Source organism: Phasianus colchicus, chromosome 1 (genome assembly GCF_987193195.1).
Source record: "Phasianus colchicus chromosome 1, bPhaCol1.hap1.1, whole genome shotgun sequence".
In the NCBI taxonomy this organism is placed as follows: domain Eukaryota; kingdom Metazoa; phylum Chordata; class Aves; order Galliformes; family Phasianidae; genus Phasianus; species Phasianus colchicus.
In genome coordinates, this window is record NC_143436.1 from 75,744,513 (window position 1) to 75,762,175 (window position 17,663).

The 17,663-nt window shown below is 39.8% G+C and overlaps 1 protein-coding gene across 8 annotated transcripts in view; it reads right to left on the reverse strand.

Annotated features, from left to right (window-relative positions):
- Window positions 1-11,503: 11,503 nt before the first annotated feature.
- Window positions 11,504-17,663, reverse strand: part of VWF (von Willebrand factor) — a 139,919-nt gene continuing 133,759 nt past the window's right edge. For 3 of the 8 annotated variants that reach the window (XM_090148114.1, XM_031597117.2, XM_031597118.2), the window contains exons 51-52: window positions 16,279-16,376; window positions 11,504-14,469 (exon numbers count right to left, since the gene is read on the reverse strand). In XM_090148114.1, coding sequence (XP_090004240.1) covers window positions 14,281-14,469; window positions 16,279-16,376 — 287 coding nt within the window. In that variant the 3' untranslated portion in view covers window positions 11,504-14,280. The remainder of the gene's footprint in view (window positions 14,470-16,278; window positions 16,377-17,663) is intronic. The other 5 variants (XM_090148124.1, XM_090148133.1, XM_090148119.1 and 2 more) reach the window with 2 other exon arrangements.

Below are 17,663 nucleotides of genomic sequence, written 5' to 3' on the forward strand. Positions count from 1 at the left end.
AGGCCCATTAAGATTGGTGCTTTGTGCTCCCATATCCCAATGCCTTAACAGCCATGCAGAGATACTTTCCCTTGATTTCTACTTAAATCCATTCTACTTAAGTCCATTAATACAGCTGCCATGAAAGGGGAAGCCATGGTATGGATGATGGGTTCATCAGGTGGCCACCCCGCAGATGGTACTCCTGCTCTCTCTTAAATGTTTCAGTTTTTTGGGTTACTATCAGTCAAATTCGTAAAGGTTCCAGTTGTATCAGACTCTCTAGTTGAATATTTTTGGTGGTTACATTAGTATTTTCTTTTTTATCTGTATTTTTTTGTTCTTTTTTAGCAGCAAGTGCCACTTGCTCCAGAAGGGTAAGGTGAGGTAAGGTCAGTCTGTGATGGAGCAAAGAAGTGAGTGACACCATCAACATGGTGCAGAGCAGCAGGTCTTGGTCAGGATCAGGGGCAGAGGTATCATGGTCTGACACAGAAGCACCTCAGGCAGACAGTAGCAGGAAAGTAGGAACGCAGATCCTTTCTGTTATGGATCTGCCCGAATAACTCTAGACAAAGATACATGGGTTAGGAAAAGACAAACTGAGGGTTAACCATTGTATAGGAATGTAGGTAAGCAGGATGTAAGGCCAGATGAGAAAAGAACGTCTCAAAACTGTATTGTAAACTTGAAGAAACATTACACAAGGAACGGGTCAGGATCGGATTACTTCTGTTGAAGAAAATAAGCCTTCATCCCATGACCACTAGAAGGAGATCCCCACTGCCCACAGCGTGCACTTCCATGTTTCATCAAGACAGCTTCTCCCACTGCCTTCAAAATCCACAAATCAAACAATACAGTTCTTCAACTTCCACAAACACCCAGCACTTGGTCTCATGATTAGGGTACTCAATTATAAAACTGGTCCCATTACTCCATTTATGTTCCTGGTTTCTTATACAATATTCCCCCTCGCTCACCAGCAATGTTTCTCCAGTGAGCCAAAATACAACCCAGGAGGCCTTCTCGGTACCACTTTAGATACCCCTTGTTCCATAACAGCCTCGTAGGTAACACTTTCATGACATAAACATTTAACAATCACAAAAACAGTGACAATAATCAGTACAATTTATCCTCAGGATCCTTCCTCTCCCTGCCTCCCTCCAGGGCCCAATCTTCCCTCTGTATTCATTCCCCACACTTGCATAGCTACCCACATAATTGCACTTCTTTCTTCTCCAATAAACAACATATCCATGATAAACATCATTTCCATCCATGAGTAGAAATTAGGCCCTAGAAATTGATCTAATAGTTCTGCTACATTTACAGGATCCTCAATTAAGGAAATTATTTCCTTTTTGAAACTCCTAACTTTTCTGCTAGAAAAAACAGCAAGTATTAGCATACCCTATTTCCCTTTGACCTAAAGAGTCTTCCCTGAGAGGATAAAGTGAAGTATCAGTAAGGTTAGTGTCAGAGAAAGGAAAACTCTCCAGGTCCCATTCACACTGCTCCAACTCCCTCAGTAATCGTGAGTGCATCCTCTCTCCAGGAACCTGCACAGGATCAGCAGCACGGCCACTCCCCTTCTCTGGAGAGGTCACTGCCGCTTGCTTTTGAAACTGGGGGGGGAGGGGAAGGGGGAAGGCGGCAGAAGTTATCTAAGGGATCCCATTTATGTTCTTTCTGCCTCTCTTTCCTTTTTCTTTTGAATTCTGACTCCTTCTTGTGAGACCCCTATTTTGGTCAAAATCATGATTTTCCCTGTAGTGGCTCTCTAGGCTATATCCGTATACAGTATTTAAACATATTTTCCCTGTTCTTTTCCCTAGTTTGGGGATTATTTTCCAATTTTGAAGCTTCCTTCCCAAGGGGCTATCTCTAGGCAAGAATCTGGGGACCCTTTTCCCCTGTACTTGGGAGCTCCTATTCCCAAGGAGTCACCTCGCCACCCAGACAGGACCGCTGAAATCAGTGGAGTGCACCTATCCTGTCCAGGGCAGTAAGGAAACCCCCAAAGAGGCGATAGTAATCCCAGACAAGCCCACAAATTGTTGGAAATATCCAAATAATTTTTGTCAGGACGGTATCTCTGATAAAAACAGATTTTATTTGCAATTGCAATGGCGAGCATCCCGCAAGCAGGAGCACCCTTAAGGACACAATGACAGCTTTTTGTACCTTGTTTCCCCCTTTGCCTATCCCCCTCCCCTGTTTCCCCATTGGCTGAGTACTACAGGTTCACAATTTTATCAAAGTTTACATTTGTTAATTGGTGTGTTATCTGGTGTCAGACAGTAGCCATCCTGTTGTTTCCAAGATGTCTCAGTGCTCTTCTTGTTGTATTGGTATGGTGATTTTCTTCAAAGCCTTCGTTAAACAAAGAGCACCCCGGGAGGGGCCGGGAGGGGGATGAGGTGATGCCTGGCCTTCCTGACGTCTCTTCAGGCGCTTCCTTGGGCATGTCATGACTTGTTCTCTGGCTTGATCAATCTCGTGCAGGATATTCTCACAATGCGTATAATAAAATATACATTTACGCACCTATGTGGGAATCAAATGTTGTTTCTGCATTAGAATTGGAAAATATTTTTTATTTTCATGATCTCCGTTGTCATAGTTCTTTTTGGGAGTCTTTCTACTTTACTTGGGGAAGATCTCTGATAGTTTACATCACTTATCCTCTAGGCGAACCTTCCCAGGAATGCACGCTCTGTATATATGTGTATATATGTATATTTTGTCAAACACATTGCAAGAATATCCTGCACGAGATAAAACCAGAGAACAAGGCACGGAAGCAGCTGAAGAGACAATCAGAAGGCCTGGCATCATCATCTCCCCCCCCCCCCCCCCCCCCCCCCCCCCCCCCCGGTACTCTTTGTTTAACAGAGACTTCGGAGGATTGCTTACACACAAGGAAAACAAATTCTTTCCCTAAGCATGATGTAAATCTACCAAAGAGCAGTGTAGCTGTTATACATTGTAAAGGACATCAGAAGAGTGACACTGTACAGGAAACTGGAAATAAGATGATGGGTCAGGTGGCAGAACAGGCAGTTGAAGAAGGCTTTAACTCCAGATGATAAACTTAAAAACTCTAAAGCTGAGTCAGAACCTGTAAAATATTCTAGAGAGGATAGGAATCTAATTCATGATATAGAAGGGAGGGCATCAATGGCAAATTGATTTCTCAGAACTCCCAAGAAAAGGGGGGTATCGCTGTATGTTGGTACTAACTGATACCTTTTTACAGTGGCCAGAGGTATTCCCTCATAAAATTAATAAGGCATGTGGAGTAACTAAAGTATTGTTACAGGAGGTTATTCCAAGATGCTAAGGAACTACTTGGTCTGTCAAGGAAAGTGCACTGTCGAAAGTTAAACTCATAAGGAAAAGATGAGGTGGTTACTAATTTGCTTTATTTCAGTGTACACGGGGTGGTGTCTGTGGCAACTTGATGTTGTGTGCTGTTCCATTTTGTATTTTGGTTGCAATAGTAATATGTTTTGTTATATTTATTTATTTGTTATTGTTAAACATATGATTGCTACTCTTCTCCCTTCTATGGGAGCTTGGATCAAGCTTACATTTCTATACTTAACAATGGTTGCTATTAAGGAAAGTAATAACACTCTCACCAGTGGCCATGAATATCATAATGGAAGTAATATAATGAGCAGGTGTCATTTGGGTAAACATTTCTGCTGGCTGGGCGGAGATGGGAGAGCTCAAACTCCCACCAGGCATAGTGAGAACTATTTGGAGCTAGTATCAAAATCCAAAGAGGGTTAAAAGAGTAAATAGCCCATTGGTAAGGTCTAATATAGGATACCATAGCTTCGTGAGAGCCCTTACCCTGGTCTTAGGAGTAACTCAGCTGGAAAAAGCTACAGTGAATATCTCTGCAACTCTTTGTGGCTTGTATTATTATAATCATCTTGCTCATTTTAATGTGTATTGCAATGAGATGTGTATTATGGATATGCAAAACTTCTGGAGATACTTATGAGGAATGGAAAAAGTACAAGCTAAGGCAAAAAGTAGAAAGCAGGAATTATTTCAAAACTTCCCTTTTCCCGAATTAAGTAATTCAGCAAAAGAATTTGCTAGGTTCAGGAAAAAGGGGGGATTGAGTTAGGAGAGGACAAACTGAGGGTTAACCATTGTATAGGAATGTGAGTAAGGAGAGGACAAGATAAGGGTTAACCATTGTATAGGAATGCAGGTAAGCAGGATGTGAGGCTGGATAAGAAAAGAACATCTCAAAACTCTATTGTAAATTTGAAGAAACACTACACAAGGAACGGGTCAGGATTGGATTACTTCTATTGAAGACAATCAGCCTTCATCCCATGACCACCAGAAGGAGACCCCCACTGCCCACAGCGTGCATGTGCAAGAGGGAGGGACCATATGCTGATGGGTTCTCAGAAATGTAATGAATATGTATACGAATTCCGGGAAAATCATTGATTATGTATTAGTTCGGCCTATATCTGTAACAAGCTTTTGCCCTATGTTGTGCAAGTTAGGTGGAACAATCCCCCTTGCACCTAGTGTCTGCACAGCACTGAATAAACCATACCTGCTTTGTAATCTTACTTGGGTTACAAAGTTCGATTCCACATGTCACACAAATGTAAAGATGTGTTGGCACACCTTTGGTAGACCCTCATATACAGGAGCCCTCAGCTCTGACATTAAGAGCAGGAAGAACACACCTAAGTTAATGTAGGTATGCATTTGCCTTTGGCATATACTATGAAAGTCATTTAAGGGACAGAATATGAACATCAGTCACAAAGAATATAGGAAACAGAGCAGAGCTGTGAAGAAAGATGTGGGAAGCAAAAGTACAAACTAAAAACCTGAGCCGCTTTGTGAGTAGTAGCATTAACTGAAGAGATAATTGAGCTGTATCTTCGTAATAAATTGTGTGTAAAACTTCACAGACTCTGATCTTTTTTTTCCTTTTTTTTTTAAATTCTTTTTCCTAATCCTTCTTTAAATATAAAGGTTACATAAAGCACCTGATTTTTCCCACATTAAGTGTGTATCAGGGTTAAATCAAAAAGTGAAGGATTGGTGATAGTACAGGGGCACTGAAGTAACATTACAAAGACAAGTCTTATTTCTAATAGTTGTTTGCGCTCTGTAACTTGATACACAAATAATTTTATGAAGAGGACTGGGTGGGAAAACAAAGATGTATCTTTGTTTTCGTGATAGTTCAGAATTTACAGAGCTTCGTGATAGTTCAGAATTTACAGCAGACCTACAAGTCCCAGAAACAATGAGCCAACCTGGGAATAACTACAGAGTTCTGACCTGTAGCAGTAGAGTGCCACAATATTATCATGGAACATCATTCTAAATTTGTATTCTAGGAACTTAAACACAAAAGCTTTTACACACTGAACAGATTTATTCCTTGCCTATAGGAACTAAAAGCTCACTTCTGCACACTGTTTTCTAATTGCTCTTTCCCCAAGTTGCACTGCAATAAGGCAAAGGCAGAGGAAAGCAGCAGAGGTACAGCATTTCTATCATAACTGTCTTTTTCAAATGGGTCATGACATTTCCCCACAGCTGCAGCCCTAGAACTTTAAAAGAAGCAAACTCTGTAAGTTTTGTCTCTGAGCTGTCTGTATGTAACTTGGGCCCCCAACTTTTCTTTTTGTATATATAGTTCTTTTCTTTTTTTGAAAATGCCCTGAAAGAAGATGCTGAAGTCCTTTGAAAGTAATCCTTTCTCTGTTCCCGATCTGTCTATTCATATTCATAGGCAGCAATTAACAGTGAAGTAGAGAACAAACTTACCAGATACTTGAGTTTCCAACTCGTCCAGAGGTTTGGTTAGAAGTTGAATCAGTGCTAATAGGATGTGGCTGTGCTGATCACGTGCACAATCTGTTTCTGCACCGGCTTAAGCTGTGTCAAGTTAGCAGCTATTTCCATTCTTGCCTGATCCTGCTTTAAGCAAACCATCAGACTGAAACTAATTAGCCAGACCTTCTGTTTTGGTTATTACCATCACAGAAAAAAAAAGGGAGGGAGGGGGAGGCAAAATTCCTATGACAGGAGAAGTGATTGAAATTCTCTGCTCGAACTTCAGCATCTTTTCCTCATGCTCCTTAATACCTCAACAAGAAACGTAGCATTTTCTTTTTCTCCTAACTGCTCAGAAGGCAGCTGAATAGAGGAAGGAAAAAAAGAAAATGGGGCTCTGCAATACTCCCAGAAAGCAGTTATTTCAAGGATTAAAATTTTTTGGGAGAGGTTTTTATGAGTAAGAGTTTCTATATCTTCAGAGCTTTGCAGCACTTCCACAGAGGAGGTAAGTGTGGCAAGCTTTTAATAACGCTGTATCTCAGCTATATTCAAGTTACCTTGCTGCCTGGATGCTATACTGCCTGGATGCTGTTCTGTCATTCATGCATGAAAAAAACAGGCGATTATTTTGTGATTAAGTATATAGTCAGACCAGGTGATCAAACTTGCTTAGCCTTCAACCTTTAATATAAACCAATATAAACTATGTGTTGGGTGTGTTGGAAATATCCAAATAATTTTTGTCAGGACGGTATCTCTGATAAAAACAGATTTTATTTGCAATTGCAATGGCGAGCATCCCACAAGCAGGAGCACCCTTAAGGACACAATGACAGCTTTTTGTACCTTGTTTCCCCCTTTGCCTATCCCCCTCCCCTGTTTCCCCATTGGCTGAGTACTACAGGTTCACAATTTTATCAAAGTTTACATTTGTTAATTGGTGTGTTATCTAGTGTCAGACAGTAGCCATCCTGTTGTTTCCAAGATGTCTCAGTGCTCTTCTTGTATTGATATGGTGATTTTCTTCAAAGCCTTCGTTAAACAAAGAGCACCCCGGGAGGGGCCGGGAGGGGGGGGGGGGGGGGTGATGCCTGGCCTTCCTGACTCTCTTCAGGCGCTTCCTTGGGCATGTCATGACTTGTTCTCTGGCTTGATCAATCTCGTGCAGGATATTCTCGTAATGTGTATGATAAAATATACATATCTACTTTTATATACCGAGTGCATTCCTAGGGAAAGTTCGTCTAGAGAATAAGTGATGCAAAGTATCAGAGATCCCCCCCCAAGTAAAGTAGAAAGACTCCCAAAAAGAACCAGTGGAGACCATGAAATAAATATATATATATATATCCAATTCTAATGCAGAAAAAACATTTGATTCCCACAGGTGCAAAATTATTACTGACCTTCTGAGAAACGACTTATATTTTTTTTAATGATAATTGGAAGAAGGTGTAATAATATGACATTCAATTATTTATCTTCTTTCAAATTTATCTATGTTACTACAACAATTTTGGGTTTGTTTGTTTTAGTGCAAGAGGGGAAAGCAGATTTGTTTAATGACAATAAAGTGCAGTATTTCTAGTGGAATGCAAATTGAGATTGCATATTATGTTGTGAGCTTTGTGAATACTGGACGTTTATGTTTCAGAGAGAAGAGCGATTCAAGTCATATATGTATACCACAACTGAACTATCACAGTGTGTTTATACGGGCAGCAGTGCAAGTTGTCATGTCCCAGTACTTGGCCCAGGTGCTGTAAAACTTCCCCAGAAAGCTGGAGAAATACATGTATTGGTTGTAATCTGGTGTTTGTCTTTCCAGTGAACATTTCAGGCAGACTGAAGAGAATGAGACAAAATTTCATCCTGTTAATTTGTTTACTTCAGCTCAATTGAAGTGCCACTATAACAGTTTTGTCACCTAGACACATACCACATTCCTGATTTTACCTGAAAGGCAGGGGGGTCAGGATTTCTGACTATGTCTTAACAGGTTAGTAAAACTGCTCTGTGCTACATTTTAACAGTGACAAAAGCAGAGAAATAACGATTTGTCTATCTCTTGGCGAGTAAGGGAAGATGAGTACATTAGATGTTACAGATAACTTTTTAATACTTGCTTTAGTAGAATAATGTCTTCAGATACAAAAAGGTTAAATCACATCATTCTTCTTCATTTCTTCATTTGGAATGGCATTTCTTAATTTCTAAGTAATACATCAAGAGATATCAAATATTTATCCTTCTTACCCTGCTAGTATTTTGTGTTAATCTCAGAACTTCACTTACAGACAGTTATGAAGCAGTAGGCATCCTAAATGCCACAGCTTCTGAAGTGATCATCCTTGAAAGTTTAGATTGCAGAAATTTAAAAAAAAAATTAAAAATTAAAAATGTTGCTATGTGATGTTCTCTACCAGGAAGGATGCTTCTTTGCATACAAACACATGGACACTAGTTTTGAGAGGATGCCTGTAATTTTGTTGGTTTTGGTTTTTTTTTTTCTGGTGTTTTTTAATTATATGAGTACCCCATCCATTTGAACAAATGAATCTCTTTGCTTGATCACTTTGATCGAATGTCCAGAACTGTACAGGTGTACACCAGTATTTCATAACACTATAAAATCATTTGAGTTGGAAGGAATCTTTTAAAGGTCATCTTGCCCAGCTCCCCTGCAATGTAGAAGGACATCTACAGCTAGACAAGGTTGCTCAGAGCCCTGTCCAGCCATACCTTGAATGTCTGCAGGGAGAGGATATCCACCACCTTTGTGGTGCTTCACTACCCTTATCATACAAAACCTCTTTCTTATGTCCAGTTTGAATCTCCTTTCTTTTAGTTTGAAACCATTTCTCCTTATCCTATCACAACAGACTATCCCTATCCTATCACAACAGACTAAAAATTCTATCCCCTTCTTTCCTACAGTCCCCTTTTACATAATGAAAGGCTGTTATCAGGTGTCCACAGAGCCTTCTTTAGGCTGAATATCTCACACTCCCTCAGCTTCTCCTCTTGGGCAAAGTGCTCCAAGTATGTATTTCATATATACTTATATAATATAAAATGTGTTATATATATGTATGTGTATATATACATATATTTTATAATATATCGAGTACAGACAATAAATAATACACAAAGAAGGCAATATGATTGAAAACAATATCTAGTTGGTTAAAATGAAGATGGGTTTGAGTTTTGCTTTCTGTTGGTTGTTTTAGGATAATTTTCATTAGAGAAAATCATATCTAAATAACATTGTTTCCTGTGGTAGGTGAGTATGGTGATAATCGACAGTGCAAAACTGCAAAAAAAAATCCCAATACACCAAATTGTGTTTCACCTGCTGTAGAGGATCTTGGAAGTTAGTAAAAATTACCAGAGAGATTACATGCTTTTAATAATAAAGAAGCTTTATAAAGACTTCTCCCCAAATCCATTTACTGTCCATGTAAATCTATCTTGTAGCATGTCTACCAATCAAACTGGTCTTCTAAAGTGATGAGAGGTGAAACACTGGAGAAAAGCCAAAGATAGCTCAAAACAAGACTTGCAAGATGTATCTGCAAGTTAAGACAATGTTCCTCAAAGCCTGGATTTTGCAGGTAAGTGTTAATTGTACAATGAAACTGGGCTGTGCAAAAGGCACTTGTAAACAGCAAGGAGGGAATCCAAATCTATTTCGTAGAATCATAGAATCCCCAAGGTTGAAAAAGGCCTCCAAGATCACCTAGTCCGACTGTCCACCTACCACCAATATTTCCCCATTAAACCATGACCCTTAGTACCACATCTAAATGTTTCTTGAATGCCTTCAAAGGATGGTGACTCTACCACCACCCTGGACAGCCCTGTTCCAATGCCTGACCACTCTTTCAGGAAATAATTTTTTCCTAATATTCACCCTGAACCTCCCATGGCACAATTTGAGGCTATTTCCTCTAGTCTTACCACTAGTTATGTGAGAGAAGAGGCTGATTCCCACTTTACCACAAGCTCCTTTCAAGTAGTTGTAGAGAGCAATAAGGTCACCCATGAGTCTCCTCTTCTCCAGACTAAACAATTCCAGTTCCCTCAGTCCTTTCTCATAAGACTTGTGCTCCAGGCCCTTCAACAGCTTCGTTGCTCTTCACTGGGTACACTCCAGGGGCTCAATGTCTTTGTTGTAATGAGGTGCCCAATACTGAACACAGTACACAGGGTGTGGCCTTACCAGAGCTTAGTACAGGGGTGATCACCTCCCTAGTCCTGTATTTCTAACACAATCCAGAATGCAATTGGCCTTTTTGACTACCTGGGAACACTGCTGCCTCATGTTCAGATGAATGCCAATCAACACTCCCAGGTCCATCTCTTCCACACGGTCTTCCAGTCACTCTGACCCACACCTGTAGCACTGCAAGAGGTTGTTGTGGCCAGAGTGCAGGACCCAGCACTTGGTCCAGCACTGTTGAACTTCATTCCTTTGGACTTAACCTGGCAATACAGCTTGTTCAAGGCCTTCCTACCCTCAGGCAGGTCAACATTTCCTCCCAACTTTTTGTCATATGCAAACTTCCTGAAGGTGCACTCAATTCCCTTGTCATCCATAAAGATATTAAACAAGACAGGCCCCAGTACTGACCACTGGGGAATACCACTCATGATTGATCACCAGATGGATTAAACTCCATTCACCACCACTTTCTGGGCCCAGCCCTCCAGTCGGTTCTTTATCCAGCAAAGAGTGCACTTGCCTGAGCCATGGGCTGCCAGCTTTTCCAGTAAACTACTGTGGGAGACAGTGTCAAAGGCTTTGCCGAATTCTAGGTAGACTACACCAACAGCCTTTCCCTCATCCACCAGGTAGATCACTCGATCATAGAAAACCAAGGCTGGTTAAGCAGGACTTTCTTTTCACAAACCCGTGCTGGCTGGGCCTGATCCCTGTTATCCTGCACATGCCATGTGATCTCATCAATATGATCTGTTCCATAGCCATCCCTGGCACCATTATCAGAAAGAGCTCTTCTGGGATAGGCTGCCTGGAAAAGCTAGTTTCTCATGTCAGCAGGTCAGTGTCAAAAATCTGTGCCTTCTCAGTCTATTAAGTGAGATGCTAAAACATTTTCTTCCTTGTGCTCTTTCTCACTTGTCTGCTTCTATTAAAGAGTTTTCAAGGGAGATGCTTCTTCTAGCATTGTACATCAAGCACAACAGTGCCTTGGCTTTGCTTGGAATGCACTGGCATTAGATAGACGTCATAAATATAAGTATTGATTATACAAAAATCCACAGAATTTTATTCTACAAGACAAAAACACTGAGTTATCATTACTGTATGCCCATTTTAGTTCATATACTGGCACATACATTACTTTCATAGACATGAAAGTAAACTTGCAGCAGAGAAAGGTGAAGAAAAGCGAAGTTCTATGGGTCATTCTTGAACGGGCATGAAGTTTTAATACAGTTCTGTTGTTCTCATTGTATTGAAGTTACAGCTACTTTGAGTTTGAATCTATATATTTTTTTTCAACGAACCTCTTGGCTTTCCTTGGAGAAAAATAAAAATTGCTCTAGTTAGAAGGTTGACGTTTTTATTTCAGTTTATTTCTCCCCTAAAATATTAGACCCATTAGACTTCTTGTTAAATGAATCAGAAGTAATAAAGACAGGAATGTTTACTTGTTTGTTGAACAGACATTTAATTAAATGTTATCTATCCGCTTTGCAGTTAATGAAAATTAACCTCTGATATTTCAGAGGTTGCAGAAGACAGTAGCTCCATCTTTATCCTGTGGATGTCCTTGCGTGTCCTTCCCATGGCGATAAGCTAGACTTATATAATTATCTGATTAGAAGACCTGTCTGAATCCATGAAGCTCTCGATTGCAATCCTTTCAGCTTTTGCAAGCTAAAGAAGGTCAGTCTGGGTGAAGGTCCTAACAGAAATAAAGTAACGGCAAGAGGAAGATGAAGGTATTGCCTTATACCATCTATGTACTTCTTTGCTCTGGACTTCTTTGTACAGGCTCTGATGTTCAACATTTACTTGTTTACAGTTTCAGATGAGATTCTGTGCACCTGATTACCTGGGGGACTCAAATACATCTGTCAGGACGCTCGATGTCTAGAGGTAGCTACAATGGAAGGGAGAAAAGTGGTGACAGATCTACTGCAATAAGTGAGAATGGTGCTAATAAGGACGTGTTTGTTCTTTTTCTCTCTGGGGTTATTGTGCTTTTCACAGAATTGTAGGAGTTGGAAGGGACTTGTACAGTCCAACCCCTCTACTAAAGCAAGTTCTCTACAGCAGGTCACACAGGTAGGCATACAGATGGGTGTTGTATATCTCCAAAGAGACCCCACAGTCTCTCTGGGCAGCCTGCTTCAGTGCTCCATCACTCTGACAGAGAAGAAATTCTTCCATGTGTTGTGTTCCAGTTTCTGCCCATTGCTCTTTATCTATTGATGTTTGCCACTGAAAAGAATCTGTCCCCAACTCCCACACTTAAGGTATTTATAAAAAGCTATGAGATCCCCTCTCAGCTTTCTCTTCTCCAGACTGAAGAGACCCAGACTCAGCCTTTCCTCGTTAGAGAGAGGCTCCAAGATCTTAATCATCCCTGTGGCCTTCCACTGGACTCTTTCTAGATGATCCTCATCTTCATTGAACTGGGATGCCCAGGGCTGGGCACAATATTCCACATGTGGCCTTGCCAGGCCAGAGTAGATGAAGAGGATCACCTCCCTCAACATGCCAGCCACACTGTTTTTACCACTGACAAGGGCACACTGCTGGCCATCCTGTTGTCCACCAGGACCCCTAGGTCTTTCTCTGCAGACCTCCTCTCCACCTGTATTGATGCATGCAGTTATTCCTCCCCAGGTGCAAGACTCCACAATTGCTCTTACTGATCATCATCAGGTATCATTCCATCCAACTCTCCAGTCAATCTAGGTCTCGTTGAAAGACAGCACAGCTTCTCACAGCTTTATATCGTCCACAAAATTGCTGAGGGTAGATTCTATCCCTTCATCCAGGTCATTAATGAAGACATCAAACAAGACCAGACCCAGCAATGATCCCTCCGGAGAACACCAGTGTTATAGGCCCCTACTCAGACTCTGTGCTACTAATCACAACTCAGCCAGTTCTTATTCCAGCTCACTCATCATCCCACACTTTCTAAGTTTCCTAACAAGGATGTTATTTTATGTTTTTGATGCATATTTTGGTCTGTGATTTTGAACCTGATTTCCTGACCATTTCAGCTAGACTTCTCAGAAGCACTCTTATCCTTCAGGACTGTACAACCTTTCCATTATTTCAAGAACACTTCTTGTAGAACTGGAGAAACTATGCTTTTGAACCCACAGTCTATTTACAAGCTTTACTAATGTCATCACAAAAATGTGGATATTTTGGCTTTTTTCAAAACGCTCCCCCAGCCTCCCAGCTAATTTTAAAGAAGTTAGCTTGGTTCAAAAACAAGTTGAAATATTTCTTGTCTTTCAAAAATGCAAATGAAATGAACAGTTCCCTCTTCTATACTTTTATTTTTAAGTCAGTATTTCTCAATAAAGGTCCTTCACTGGCACTAAATTCCATCAGAAATCACTCTCTGGAAAATATTTTTTCTTCTGTGACTAGATCAAATGACATTTAAATCTAGTTATTTTTTTTCTCTGGGAGCAATAACTTAAACCTGCCCCTGACAATTTCACATTTGAAATAACTTTTTTAGCTAATGCAACAGATGAAATTCTAGTATCTGGAATAAAGGGAGATAACTGATGAGCTTTTTCTTCAGGCTGGTCTGTAGAAGTACTGAAGTAGATAGTTAAGAGCTGTCTCTCAGCCCCATTCTCAGGTACTGAGGATTTGCATACAGTACATAAGTACTTAGCACATAATTTCTCTGCGTTCAGATAAAGGAGAAAAATATATTTGTATTGCAGACATATTTGATTGCCTGAGACATAATCAACATTGTTTCTGTATCAAGAACATCTCCCCCTTACTGTGAAGTCTCGCACAATAATCACTGTACTCACTGACCGGATGGGAGAATTAAGAGCAAAAAATGAAATACATACTATTTGTGGCTAAGGTCTAAAGTGGGGAAAGCAAGTGTAACGTCTTCAAAGACAACGCTAAATGCTTTGTGTTACGTTCTTCGGGTAGGAACAACTGTTTCAGTTACTGTGGTATTTTCTTGTATTAATGAGAATAACTTTCTATATGAATATGAAGGAACAATGTAACGTCTATTACTTCTACAGCAGTAACAGTCAGAAAATACTATTCTGTTGTGCTAGTAAGTTTTATTGTTTGCTATGTTGATACAATTAATTAGAATTCTACTGGATAAGATTGGCTACAGAGAGGAAATGAGACTTGCTTTGTAAAGTTCTTCATCATAAAACTCAAGATTAAACCATTGAGCTTCTTCAAAATATTCACTCTGTACACTTCCGCAAGCTGCATTCACATTGAGAGGCAGAAGGGATGTAATGCTGTACCACTGTGCCATTGGGACAGTGGAGTGGGATGGTAACTGTTGTTGTTTGTATGGCTGTACAGCAGCTGCACGTATCTTCCCATTTCTCTGTCTGAATGGAATATCTTGTATTGCTTCTACATTTACCCTAAGCAGAAAAAGAGATACCAAGGTTCAACAGTGCCAGACCTCAGCGAAATGAGAATCCAGGTTCTTCCTTCAAAACATACATGATTTCTTTGCCTCATGTTCAGCACCCTGCTGCAAAGCATTAACTCAGAAATGGGTATCTTGTTCCAGAGTGTAGGATGCTAGTCAAAGAATAATGTCTCACAACCATAAGCACAGCAAAGAAAAGGTAAAGGAACTAGTCATGGAGGGAAAAAAATTTAAAAAAAAAAAAAAAGATTTCCAGGATTGGGGAGTTGACCTCTAAGCAAACAAAAAATGGTAGTTAAGAAATATTTCTCTATTATTACCTCATCTGTATGTATGAGAACCACGTTCAGAAAATGACTTAGTCCAACTGCTTCTGAGCCATGTTTCTTGCTGCTCTTCATGCTAAGTAAATATACTGTTGTCTTTCTGGTTGCTATTTTCCATTGTTCTTCCTATCTTATCACTTTTCTAATTTGTACTTAGGTGTCAATGATTTTGACATATGTTTTCATGATGAAAAAAACAAATACCTCTATCAAACTCTATTAGAGTCCATTTCTTTTTGTGTCTCTGTACTCTTATTTCTGAGATTAATAAAAAGTATGCATAGCATTATGAGAGAAGTACTTAGAAAAACTACAATCTACAGCATGAGTATTTACTCAATATGTGGCCAGAAACAAAATAAAATCTGTACTTTCCTAGGCTAAAAATTTAATTACTACTGATCTGTTGTGGACAGGAAAAGAGATAAAGCAAGGGTTTGTTTTGTTTTTGTTGTTGTTCATTTTGTTGTTTTTGTTTTTAATGAAAAGTAACTGCTGTTTTTAAAGCTTCCATTTGTATTAGGATCTGTGCAGCAAATTGAGGTCCTTCACCAGTTATCTATGTGAAAAACCTGGCCATGTGTTTTCATAATGCCCTGTTCCCATTTTTTCCAAGTAGTCATGGGCAACATGAAGACTCATTTTGCCGACATCAGCTAAAGATAAAACTTAAAGGCTGGATGCAAACCAACTTCTTGGCAGCCATCCTTTTACATCACAGTTTTGTCGCATGTAGTTCTTGTATGAAACATCTTTATCTGCTACAAACCAGTCAGGGAAGAGAATGGCTTCTTTTGTTCCCAGTCTCAGAGAGACAGAAATATCTGGAAGGGATGCTATGCTTCTGTATGAAATGGAAGTTGCTCTACAAGTTGCAAGGAGTGATGGGCAGAAACATTTCTTATAATAATAATCTTCTAATCCAATTGTGGTAACATGCAAGACACGTACTACACAACAGCCACCAGTGTTCAGGATAACAGAAAAGCCACAGAGCTTACAGAGCACAGAAGTCAAATCATAGCACTTCAGTTTAAATGCCTGTTTACATTATCATGCATCTAAATATCTATTTCTGCTCTTATAAAACAAATTCAGAGCCTACAGAAGGATACGTGTCCTTAATTTTAGACAGAAATCTAAAAATCAGCCTCAGTAATATAAAGATGGAAATTCTCTTCTAATTCTCTTGTCAGAGCCATTCATTTGGAAGCAATGGATTGTGAACTGCACCTTTGTACCTTAGATTATGTTCCTCGTTTCCATGCTGGCTCAAACAAGGAAAATTCAACGTCACTAAATTACTTTAGGAAGTGTCAAAGATGTTTTCATTGTCTGAGTGAATCAGCAAGGACAAAAAAAAAACCGTGATGCTCTGTAAAGTGAGCCAAAAGTTCCCTTTGTGTAAGAGAAAAAGTGGGCAAGGTAAGGTGTGTGCATTGGCAAAAGAGGGAGATGAATTTATTTCTTACCTCACAATGAGAAATAGGCACTTCCTTTTCACCCACACATCCATTGACGTTCTTATAGTGCAGTCTGGTACTTACTGGTCGACATTCCTCTTCCACACCTATCAAGTTAAAAAAAAATAACAATAGTGTCTGACAATGCTGGCTGGCAATTTTTTCTGTGTGAATGTATTGAACTACAGTGATGTAAAAGTGATTCCTAAAATTCCACAGAAGAACAGGGTTTCTCTTATGTTTCTTTTCAATTGCTTTGTTTTAAAACTCTCTTACCAACTAATATTTGCCTTTTCTCTGGTGGCTTCTATTAGGTGCCTCAATTTTAAAAGATAGTTCAGCACTACATTGGGCGAGCTGATGTAAAGGAATGATGGCACATCCGGGAAACCCAATAACTCAACCAGAGAAAAAATAGCACCCTGGCTTGGCTACACCTGGAACTGTCCCAAGAGAGATATTTCATTCATTTGCGATGATGCCCTTTAAGATGAGTCAATGGGAGCAATTCTCCAAATCACATTATAGACTGAGGTGAGTCACTGACTACAAGAGTGTAGGACTCATTATTGTATGCTAAGGAAGTACAGCCTGGGGTTCTGTAAGACTCACTAGGATATTTTTAAGATATGATAGACTCTCTAGTCTGTGCATTTGGTTGGTATGGAGGCTTAAGCATCAGCACTTAGACCATAGGTCACAGTGTCTGAGTCTAGGTTTGCAGGGCTGTGATGACCGTTACCAGATAGTGAGTATCTATGGCCACTCAGGACCTTCATACTGATCAACCAGAGAGGGAAACAGGATGAGACTGTAGGTCTTGCTCATGATTGTCAGGGTACTAAGAATGTGCATGTGTTTGTGCGTATGTGCCTCTTAGGATATATGTTCAGCCTCACTCTTGCCTAGAGCTGGGGATATGGAGCTCTAGCAACCTTGCCTAGTTCAGGCTGCTAGATTTTACAATACTTCATAGTTCTTGCATGTGAGGTGTATTTGGCAGAAAACCAATGTGAAGAGGAAAAAAAATTACAGAACTATTTCTGAAAATATCTAAGTTTTTGTCAAGAGAAATTTTGTCACTGTCTTCAATGAGCCATGAAATAATCTAATACATGTGTTTTTTTTTAGTACTTTTCACTGTTAATGATTAGTAAGTTCTCATGTTTAATTTTATGCTTCTATCTAACAAGAAATTAGACAGAAGTCAATGTTTATTATGTGGGCAGCAGCAAAACAAAAAACAAGCCAACAACAACAAAAAAAAACACCTCCATAGTTCCAGGGCTGCTGGAGTTGCAAATTCTCTTTTAATGATTTAATCACTTCACTTGATAAAACTTGTCCACATAGGAGAAACACACTTATGTGCGCACAGCTGAAAATAATTGTTA